This window comes from Tyto alba, unplaced genomic scaffold (assembly GCF_018691265.1).
Source record: "Tyto alba isolate M040663 unplaced genomic scaffold, T.alba_DEE_v4.0 Super-Scaffold_6, whole genome shotgun sequence".
Classification (NCBI taxonomy): domain Eukaryota; kingdom Metazoa; phylum Chordata; class Aves; order Strigiformes; family Tytonidae; genus Tyto; species Tyto alba.
In genome coordinates, this window is record NW_024881327.1 from 22,581,879 (window position 1) to 22,593,277 (window position 11,399).

Genomic DNA, 11,399 nt, shown 5'->3' on the forward strand with positions numbered 1-11,399 from the left:
TGCCGAAGCTGCCGTGTGCGCATGCTCGGCCAGCAGCGGCGCGAGGGCGGCGGAAGGTTGTCGCTGCGGGGCTTCCGTCCGCGCCCGCCCCGCCCCGCCCCGCCCCGCCCCGGCATGGCGGAGTATTCCTGTGTTAAATCCACCAAGCTTGTCCTCAAAGGGGCGAAAGAGAAGAGGTGAGGAGCGGGTTGTCCCCCACCGCCACCCCTCCTGCCCTAGGCTCGCTGTCCCGGTCGCCGCGGCGCCAGCTCGGCGGTGTCTGTGGCCGGGAAGCCCGGCCGGGCTCCCGCCGCTACTGTGGGGTCGCGTCGGAGGCTGGGGGGGGGGGGATGAGGCCCGGCCCGGCCCGGCCCGGCCCGGCCCGGCCCGGCCCCCCGGATGCGGGATGCCTGGGCACGGCAGGTTTCGGGCTGTCAGCCCCTCGCTGCCGGTTGGTGCCGGTGACCGGCTCCCGGAGGGACTGGGAGCGAGGCGGTGTGAGAGAGCCCGCTGTGGGACGGCCGGGCCCAGGCACGGCCTTACTTCTTTGCCTCTCCCCCTGCAGCAAGAAAAAGCACAAGGAGAAGAAGAGGAAAAGGGAAGAGGATGCTGCAGAGCAACTTGATATCGTTGGTGAGCTGCTGCCCAGGAATTAGGTGGTGACAGCGTGGGAACTGTAGGGGGTGGCAGAAGCTGAAGAGGTTGTCATAGGACTTTGTAAACTAAGTGTAATCCCTGCAAAGATTTATAACTATTTCTCGCAACGTATTATTTGTATGTTGGGATCTTCCTACACTCCAAACGGAACTTCTAACACCAATGAGATGGATTTTTCACTTATCTTTTTAGCTAAAGTATGTTCTTATATATTGTCAAGCTACATATCAGCTTGGATTTCCCAGCCCCCCACTGCCCCGTGGTATTTGCTTCAGGAGGAGAGGCTTTTTAGCACTGTAATGCTGTTATTTTATGAGTGCATTTCTGTGTAAATGACATCTTCTGTTACTTTTCTTACCAGTTCATGTTACTAGAAAAGTTTTGTTTTCTATGATGTGTATATAGTCATAAACTAAAGCAGTGCGAGGGGAAATCATCATAGTTGCTGTGTTAAAACAAATTAAGATGTGTGAGAAAAAGGGCTGTTGTGTCTTATGCTAGAATGAAGAGGGATCCGCTAGTTTAGGCGATTAACTCCATATGTTATATAAAGATAGGGGAAAATATATTTCTGTTCAAGGCAGATTGACTTGCCAGGTTTACCATTGGAAAAAAAAAAAGACATTGTTTTCAGGTTAATTAAAAATAGTTATTATCTTAACCAGGTAGAAAAATATATGTAGGACAATATAACAGGAAAAAATTTTTCTGTTTTAAAAATATAAAAGTTATCATTCTAATACATGCGTGTAGGTAGGGCTACCTTTAACTTTAGTAGAATTCTGTGAGGTGCAAACATTCAAACACAGATTGGCTTAACAACTGAAGTCTTAAGGATTACAGCTTACATGAAGTAAATTAACAGCAGTATGAGATAGTTTATCAGTTTATGTCCTGTTGGAAAATCTAACAATTGGATATGACCTCAAAACCGCAGGAGGCCTGGTCCAGGTCAAAAAAAAAAAAAAAAACAAAACAAAAACAAACAAAAAAACCCCCCACACCTTCCTTGCAAGGTGTATCTTTGCTGCATCAGCTGAATGGATCAATGTACTCAGTGGACTAATACAAAGAAGTGCAGGAGCCTGTAACTAGGGATGGCAGATTGGGTGGAACAGCAGGACTTCCTGATTCAGTAGCAACACCATTTAATTGGCTCTGTACTATGAAATAATGCACAAAAATCTTGAGATAGCAATGGCAATTGTATCTTTAGATTTTCAAATCTCAGAAAAGACATAGAAATATCATCTCTTCAACTACCGTAATCAGAAGTTGTAATTAGTCTATTAACTGTCATGGCTTTGTATTTTAGGAAACTGGTGGGCTATCAGTAATTTCGGTGAAATTACAGGAACTATAGCTATAGAAATGGATAAAGGAGCTTACATCCATGCCCTCGACAATGGCTTGTTTACTCTTGGAGCACCACATAAAGGTTTGTTTCAGGAATTTTGGAAATAAGCAGTTTTAGTAATGAAAGGCATAAAAGTAACATTGTGTAAAGGCAAGCAGTTTTACAGCTAAAAGCAGTTTATTTTAAATAATGCAATAATCCTAGCCATAGCTTGCAGATGACTTAAATCTAATGACTACCAATCAGTTTCACTTACCTAGTTTCTCACTGGTTTATGCTTACAATAAATTGAAATGCATTGGAGACTATCACCTGTTAAAAGCCATACCACTTACTGAATAAAAAGCAGTATAACTGTTATTAAGACCTATAAAATCTTTATGGTGTCTATTGAAAAGTGAAACTCAAGGCAGATGCGTTTCAAGTCTTATTGCTGCATCCTTATCTTCATATACTTGTTTTGTTGCTGCACAAGCGGGCTACTGACGTGGTGGGATAATTAGCTTGTCCTTACCTTGAATTTGAGAGCCATAAGACAGACTAGGACTGTTGCAGAACCCTGTCAGTGTGTTTCACCTCCAGGGTGAGGTCAAAGCAACAATGGAAATATTATCTCATTTTGGTTTTGACAGATGGAAAAGCTAGTAGCTTTTTAGGATACTGAATTGTGTTCCCATAGCTGAACCATAATACATTCTGTTATGGAAAAAAATAACATTACAAGGACATTTAAGGTTTTGAAAGCCACCTGGAGAATTAAAAAACGTTTTCAATCCTTGTATAAATAAATTTATAGTTGTCTTTATTTTGTGCCTTAAGCACTCTAAAGATTTCAGTGTAAACGAGCACCTGCATTGTTTTTTTTAAAAGCATATATTCAAAAAATGAATTTTTAGATAAATAAAGTATTGCAACTTTCTATAGAATTTATCAATGGCCTGTGGTTTTTGAAACTGTAGTATTAACAGGCTAAAATATTGTATGTTTAATATGTCATACCTAACCAATGGAAAATTCATTCCTCAGATGATGAAGGCCCTAGTCCTCCTGAACAGTTTACAGCAGTAAAGTTGTCTGATACAAGGTAATTACTGTAACAGTGTTACAATTTTTCATACTTGCTACTTTTGTTGCTAGTGTGAAAACATGTTTTGATATTCTCTTGAAACACATTGTCTACTAATAATGTGTTTGTGATGTGTTGGATATTGTGAATTGCTTGAATTAAAAACATTCTTTTATTGTTTTCCTGCATGTTCTTATTGAGGATTGCTCTGAAATCTGGCTATGGCAAATACCTTGGCATAAATTCAGATGGACTTGTTGTTGGACGTTCAGATGCAATAGGATCAAGAGAGCAATGGGAACCTGTCTTCCAAGATGTAAGCTGTTTGGAATAGTCCATTTGATGTTCTCAGCATTTGACTGTATTTTGAGTTAATCTATATTGGTGTTCTTTGTGGAGTAAAAGCCTTTTGCTGTCTCTTCCATACTGTAACTTTTAATCTTCTGTTTTCCCAACTGCAATGCTTTTACTATAACTGGAAGTTCTTAAAATGCTTCAAGTTACTGCATTTTGGCAGCTACAAGCATCTTAAGAATGAAGGAGCCAGCAAGTCTGCTGGCTAGCTATTGACGTGTCTATATATAAAAGAATAAAATGCATTTACAGAGTTTTTTGGTGTATTGTAGAGAATAAATGTTATGAATTGAGGATATATATAAACTCTTTATACTAACAATATGTGATACTATTTCTGCAGAAGAAAATGGCATTGCTAGCAGCAAATAGCCGTTTTATTCGATGTAATGAAGAGGGAGACATCGAAGCCAAAAGCAAAACTGCAGGCGAAGAAGAAATGATAAAGGTAATCTATAACTCTTACAATTAATACAGTGTTGGCACAGGTATTCAAAGAACCAGGTGTCTGTGTGCTACAATTTATTGTTAATACAATTATAATAGCTTTCTATAAGCTATCAGGTGATTTGGCCACAAGAAATGTAAATGAACTCTAGGGCTGCATAAACTGAGATGCTTCCAGTAGAGACAGGAAGATATTTTACCACTACAGAAGGGCAAGATGTTGGAGGGGAAGACAGTCTCTGTGATATTCCAGATAGCTCTTCTGCACCAAGCTGTTCAGAACTGAACCATGACTGAAGCAGGGACAGAGAAGAGTTTACCAGAATGATGCAGGAGGGGAGATCTTTTAAGTAAGAGAACGTAAAAAGGTTAACTTGACTTTGTCTGGACATGGAAAATACATGTGTGCCTCCAAATTGAGATAGGTGTCTACTAGTCAGAGCAATAGTATTTTTAAGTCAATCGATTAAAAAGGCATTTTACCCATGCTAAAACTAAGAACTGTAATGGTGCTTCTTTGAGATGAAGGTGATTATGTCTTAGTATCAAGGATTACACTTAATATTTCCCATACTTCAAGCAGCTTTTGCTTTTATTACAGTTGTCTCCAGCTGCAAATTAACCAATTTGAAAGCTGTGAATTTAAAAAGACACTGTGACTCTCATTCTTTTATGAAGGATATGTTGTAGTCTTTAAAGTGTAACTTCTTGTTTTAAGAATATAGACGTTTTCTTGTATTTGGTTTTTTTTTCTCTCAATGACTAGATTCGTACTTGTGCTGAAAGAGAAGCTAAGAAGAAAGATGATGTTCCACAAGAAGACAAAGGAAATGTTAAACAGTGTGAAATCAATTATGTGTATGTAGTTCACAGCTGTTAACAGGCTCAAGTAACTTTTTTCACTTCTCTTTGGGGCTGCCTTTGGAAGGGCCAAACTCCCACCAAGCTTTTCACTCACTTTCCCCTCAGCAGAAGGAGGGAAGAAAATAGGATGAGAACTCATGGATTGAGCTAAAGACAAGAAGATTGCATATCAGTTGCCACCACAGGCAAAACAGACTCAACTTGTGGAAAGTTAATTAAATTTATTGCCCATTAAAGTAGACTTGGGTAGTGAGAAACAAAGACAGAAATTGAAAACAATACCTTTCCTTCCCCCATCTCACAAGCTCAATTTCACTCCAGAATCTTCTACCTGTTCTCCCAAGGAAGATGGGGGGTATGGGTCAATACATAGTGTGTTTTTCTCTGCCACTCCTTTCCTCTCCCCGTTTTTCCCTGCTCTGGCATGGTCTCTCCGTGGGCTGGAAGGGAATATCAGCTACAGTGCCTGTAGGACCTCTTCCCTCTCCTTCTCTGTTGATGTTCACGCTGCCATTTTTCACTTTTTTTTTTTTCCCCTCTTCTCTGTTGGTGTGGTGCTTTGCCCTTTCTTAAATATGTTTTCACAGAGGTGCCACCAGCTTTGCTGAGGGACTTGGCTGTGTCCTGCGGTGGGTCAGTTGTGGAGCCAGCTACATCTGGCACAAGGCAGCCCCTGGCCTCTTCTCACAGAGCCCACCTCTGCAGCTCCTCCACTACCAGCACCTTGTCACCTACACCCAGTAGTCTCCAATAGTCTTTTGTTCCCTGACTTGTCATGCTAGTAGCTGAAGAAGTTTAGAACTTGTAACCACATCATGCTAATCATGCAGGGGCTCATTTCCACTTAGACTGCCAAAAAAGACTGAAATAGTTTTCACCTACAGAAGTCTTAGTGCAACATTTGATACTGTGATGGTTTTCTGGATTTTTATTCGGCCAGTTGTCTACTGCATAATAGAAGTTAAGATTCTTATCACAGCTGTTGTATTATTGAAACACAAAACTTTAAAGAAGTTACACTTTTTTACATTATTTTCCTTCCCTTACAGAAAGAAATTCCAAAGTTTTCAAGACAAAAAGCTTAAAATAAGCAAAGAAGATACAAAAGCCCTTAGAAAAGCCAGGAAAGAAGGCACTTTTCATGAAATGCTGCTTGACAGGTATGTCAAAGTACAAGAAATAATGTCCTGATTTAAAAACTACTGGGAGATAGAATTACAGTAAACCTGGGGTACAGAAGAGAGCTAGAAGAGACCCACAGGAGGCGTTAGTGTTGAGCATTTCTTCTCTGGCCAGTGTTCTACCAGAGTTCTGGGCTTGGCTTTTTTTTGTTCTGAATTTACACTTCTTTAGCTGAAATTTGCAGGTTTAGACTTACCCAGAAATTAAATGTTTTCAAAATATTTGACTAGGTGGTTCAGTTTGCTTAGTACAGAGGAGTTAAAGGATGAATCTTTTTCGTTACAAAAATTAAGCTAATTTTTAACATTTTCAGTACTTACGGCACCAGAACATTTTGGAGAGGAGAAAGCTGCATTTTAAAGAGAAATAACATTTATTAAGAACAGTGCTCATGTTATCTAGTGGGAATACATTTATTTTTTCCCCCCTGAGCTGAGACTATAGAAACTGTCTTGAATTTTTAAAATATTTTGTATTGTATACAGTATAAATATTGGCATTAATTCATCGGGTGGAATGCAGAAGACTATTTCTGATAATTGCAAGTGATGTGAGAATGCTCCTGGGCTGTCACAGGTTGAGTGTCACTTTCAAATCACACTGAAACTGAATTCCATTCCTCAGAGTGGACAAAATGCAATTCATGAGTATTTGAAGGGAAAGAAAAGGTTAACTTTAGACACTGTGGTTCTAGCTCTGTAAGAAAACAAAATTAATTAACAAATCCAAAGTGTTGTTTGGCTTTTGTATGTGCTTTGAAGTAAAGTTCAAGAAAAATTGCTTTCAATGTTTCCTTAACACTTTGAGGCAGATAAAACTTGCAGATGTAATTATATTTGGTCTTAAACTTGTTTCATTACTCTTTCCATACAGGAGAGCAAAAGTGAAAGCAGATAGATACTGCAAGTGACAACCAGCTGTTTCATTTTCTTCATCTTTGATAGGGTCAAATTGAAAACAAGTGTAAAATGTTTTATAAATATTTTTTATTGAAGGTGTTTTGCTGATGTTTTTATTATGTTATTTTTAAAGGATTGCCTAAGAGCTGTAATTAAGCATCAAACTAATGTCATCTTTCAGTAATGAATACTATTAAGTTTACTCTAGAACTACATCATATTGAAATAGCGAGATAATTATTTCAGGGAAAAGAAATTGGCCCACTGAATCTTCAAAGGCTGATGGAAGGAACCTGATTTTAGAGCAGAAGAGAATGATGAAGAAGTTCAAAAGTAAAATATGTCAACACCTTGAACCATTAATAAGTCTGTAACTTTACTGAACAAGAAGAAGTAATTGAAAATGTGTGTCTTGGAACACATCCTACCAAATCCTGAATAGGAGATCTGTGGAACCATTCAACACTGTATCAGGTGAGGACTGGGCCAGAATATTGAGGCTTCATAAAAGAATGTTCAAAACAGACCCACTGCTCAGGTTGATAAATGGCATAATCCATATGCTGGAAGAATTGTTGAAGTCATAAGAAGCCTATTACAAATGAAAATGCAGGTGCTTCGTAAGAAAAGTTAGATGGCTCTTGTGTTAGCAGGCCACTTATTTTGCAAGAGGGAAAAACTGATTTTGCAAACTTGCTCATGTCTTTATGGCATGGACTTTAATAAAACAGCTGGGATTTTTTCTTTTAAGGTCATAGTATAATATTCATTCCCAATATCTCATATAAAATATGGTTATCCCTGTCTGCTCTGATTACCGAGAAGCTTTTCAGTATTAACACTTCCATAGAAACTACCTCAATCAGAAAAATTGCCTTTCTCCACAGCTTCTGTAATCTGTGTCATAAAGATCACTTGGTAACAATGTTGATTTTTATGGTAATAATTTGAATTGTCTCCATGGAGCATCTCCTAGTTGTCAAGTTGAAATGTACACATAGTACAAAATCATAGGCTTATGCAAGATAATGATGTGTCTAAAAAGAGCACAAGAACAGATCAATAAAGTCTAGTCATTAATGGCAATTTAAATAGGTCTAATTTCATAGGCAGTTGATCTTGAGGAAGAAGCACAAAGAATTTAAGTACGTAGTAATTGTTTAAGCCCTCTGGTGACTTTTCAGTATGAAAAGTAGTTATAGCTGGTTGGGGAAGGCTGGCTGAGGTTAGTAGTAAAGCATTTATTTTTTCAAAGAATGTAGAAATATAAGGACATGGCCCATACAGATTTTATGGAACCAAAAGAAGAAAAACTCCACAGGCTGGGCACATTCATGATGTAACTAACACAGGGATTCTTAGAAACTCCTTTGTTTCTAGAAAAGCAGACAAAGATCCAAACCTTTCTGTGATAGCATTTTTAGGCTTTCTACACCCAGCTCTATCCAGCTCAGTACAGAGATTTTTGCCACGGGGCTTTTCCTTCTAAGGTAGAAAAACTTACTAGTTTTATACCTGTTAAGCTTAATATTCATTTAATAGCTATTTCACAAGAATAGACATACTCACCAGTTCCTTGTATGAATAGCTATTTTGGAGTGAGTGCCTTTTCTTCCCACTTCAGCTTTTTCTGCTAAGACTGATACTAATTGAGAAATCAAAATTCCCCCTCTGGGGAGTGGTTTGTACAACTGTATTGGGATAGTTATGCTTGTAACCTTCTGTGGACAAATCTGTGGGACCTTCCTGTTATTCCAGCTGTTACTTAAGATCTGTATTAATGCTGATAGAAGTTACACCAGAATGCAGAGAAATAAAATAAAAGTAAGGTCTATGCTGAATGAAAAAAATCACTAAAATTAAATTGAGAAATTTCCCCTCCATTTTTAGAGATACAAAAGGCCCCTCTGTAGCTGGTTTGTTGGTTTAGGGTTTTTTTTTGTGGTTTTTTTTGTTTGTTTGTTTTGGGGTTTTTTTTTAAACTTAAGTGATCTTATTAAATGAGAATTGTCTTTTCCCCCATATCTATCACTTACCTAATTAATGTATTTCAGGACATACTGTTAACAAAAATGTAATAATATAAGATGGTCACATAAACTGATCAAATGCTCAACCTTTTTACCAGTACCAAATTCAATAGCTTCATTTTAAAGTGTTCATAGATTTTATTTCTAGTTCTGGTACAAAGCTTTGGGTTTACTCTTTAAGCTTAACACATAGCACAAATGACTGAAAATTATTTCCTATCACTTTCTATTAACTATACATTCTTTCAGAGCAAGCAGTTGTTGGGAATATCAACATGTTTGTGGTGAGACTGCATTAAAACATTTGCAAAAAGAAACTGATATTAGCAGAACTGATCTTTGTTTCTAATTTAAGTATCTCCAGAATTATATTAAAATTCCCTCATATATCTTTTAACCCAGTTATAAAATCTTAACTATATCATTTGTGAATATTTGGCTTGCATTAAGGGAGTAGCTCCAAGAAAAATTGAAGATGTACCTATACTACTGGTAAGCTATTTGCAATGTAGCTTAAGCCCTGGGAGACAGACTGTACAATGATGTAGTCCAGAGAAAAAGCTCCCTTGCTTTTAGTGGTCTTGAGAGAATAGCTGGCTTTTCCAGAGAACTCTGTGTATAACCTCATTGCTCTCAAATAAAAAAAGACATCCTATTGATCAAAGAGAACCAATATGCAGGCATAGCATGTGGCTAGCTTTTTACCAATGGCAGAAATGGTCATGCAGATGAAACATTGCATAATATAGCTTAGAGGCTTTTGGATCACAGTGTGTGTCCGTATGCTCTGTGACTCAATTTTTGTAAAAAAGATGGTTGTGCTGCCCTTTCCACAGTGAATAAAGGCCATATTTTGAGTTCCTTTATTGTTGAAAAATATTCATTGTGCATGTCCAGAAGGTCTGACAGAAGTGTGAGCGCTGAATTTGCGGGGAGGTCAAAAGCTAGAAATAAATAGATGATTGTTGGCAAATGCTCCTGACCAGAGTCTAAGGAATTCTTGGATGAAAATGCAGCATAGCTTTGGGTTGTACAATAACAGAAAAAAATGTAATTCATTTTTCCCCAGAGCTCCTCAGTTTGATCTAGGACTGGGGATTAGGGCTCATTAAGTAGTTCTGGTTGTAGGTAGCGCACTACATATCCCTCACCAGAAATGTAAGTAACCTGCTGTACAACCATTGCAACAACATGGACCTGGAAGTGGCCTACTGCCAAAACTGGGAAAGGGGCAGCACCACAAAGAGCAGGCTGTGGGCCAGAGTAATTATTTATTGGGCAGTTCACTGCAGGTGTCAGGGATCCAGTCACGGTGATTCTTCAACACATCTGAAGTGAATGCTGATGGTTGAAGTAGACCGATGCTACAGCATCTGTTTTTCCTTTTGAGAATATATTGTTTAAATAAAATCATGTCTGGTAGAACTCAAAAATGATTACTCAAACACAGATGCAGCTGGAAGCAGAAATCTGCTATGCTGATGGAAAGGGTGCTGAAAGTTGTACTCAGAATCTGAAGAGCCTGACAATCGCCTGTGAAAAGGAGTTTTCCGTTTCGTATTTATCAATGTAAGTAGGAGAATGCAAGGGGTAAGTGCTTTAAGAAGTCATAAGTGATAGTAGAGATAAAATGGAGCTAGGAGGCATGTTTGTTACAGAGCTAGGAACAAGTGAAGCCAAAAGAAATGTCACAGCACGTGAAATGAGACCGTCACAAGTAGAAGTACTGGATTTGGCAAGAGACTGGCAGCTCTGCAGGGAGGAAGGATATTGTAGTAGCAGTGCGGTTGCCATCTCTGTTGGGACTAATGATACCCTAGATTCTTGCTAAAAGATGTGTCTTGAAACAACACAGAAGCAGAGGTCCAGGGAATTCACAGGAATTTTAGTTTCAGGAAGAGGAAATCAAAGCTATGACAAAACAGTTAGGATCAGTACGTGTATTAAACTGTTACTATAAGGAGTCTATTGGGATATTTTCCCATTGGAGGTATTCATGGAGTCTTCCTGGTGATACTATGTCCTGGCAGGAGTGTTAGCACAAAGAGTTTTAATTTAACTGAACCAGAGAGAAAAAGGGAAGTAATTTGTGCAGCCTCTACTTATGAAGGAAGAAACAGATCTAGGGAATGGTAATACAGTGCTGGATAGATGAGTATGAGAAAACAGAAGGGTGAACGTTAAGTACTAGATATCAGTGACAGCAGCTGTCAGTACAGTTAACAAGTAAACTGCACATCTTAAGAAGCTTTTTTCTTCTGACTTGACTTAGATTTTTGAAAACTGACAGAAGAAACATAGACAACAAAATGGAAGACCTAAAGTACCGATTGTGGACCCTGGAGACATGATCTGATAGGAACACAGCAGAACAGCGATATTCAGAAAAACATAGGTTTTGGAGGATGTTAATTATTCCTTAAACTGAGAATTTCTTTACTGGTAAAAAAAAACTAAACCAGAAGTAAAAAGAGGCTTCAAAAAAGTTGTGAATGTGTAATGTGACAATGGCATAATTTTGTCTTCAGAGCATTCAGAAGGAGGTTTTAATTTTCCAAAGTTGT

General features: G+C 38.5%; 1 protein-coding gene across 1 annotated transcript; it reads left to right on the plus strand.

Annotated features, from left to right (window-relative positions):
- Nucleotides 1-42: 42 nt before the first annotated feature.
- Nucleotides 43-9,701, plus strand: FRG1 (FSHD region gene 1). Its single transcript, XM_042808203.1, has 9 exons — nucleotides 43-176; nucleotides 545-612; nucleotides 1,952-2,074; nucleotides 3,020-3,077; nucleotides 3,261-3,375; nucleotides 3,757-3,861; nucleotides 4,627-4,718; nucleotides 5,774-5,884; nucleotides 6,780-9,701. The coding sequence occupies exons 1-9, from the start codon at nucleotides 115-117 to the stop codon at nucleotides 6,814-6,816; spliced, it is 771 nt and encodes a 256-aa protein (XP_042664137.1). The 5' UTR covers nucleotides 43-114; the 3' UTR covers nucleotides 6,817-9,701.
- The last annotated feature ends 1,698 nt before the right edge of the window (nucleotides 9,702-11,399 follow it).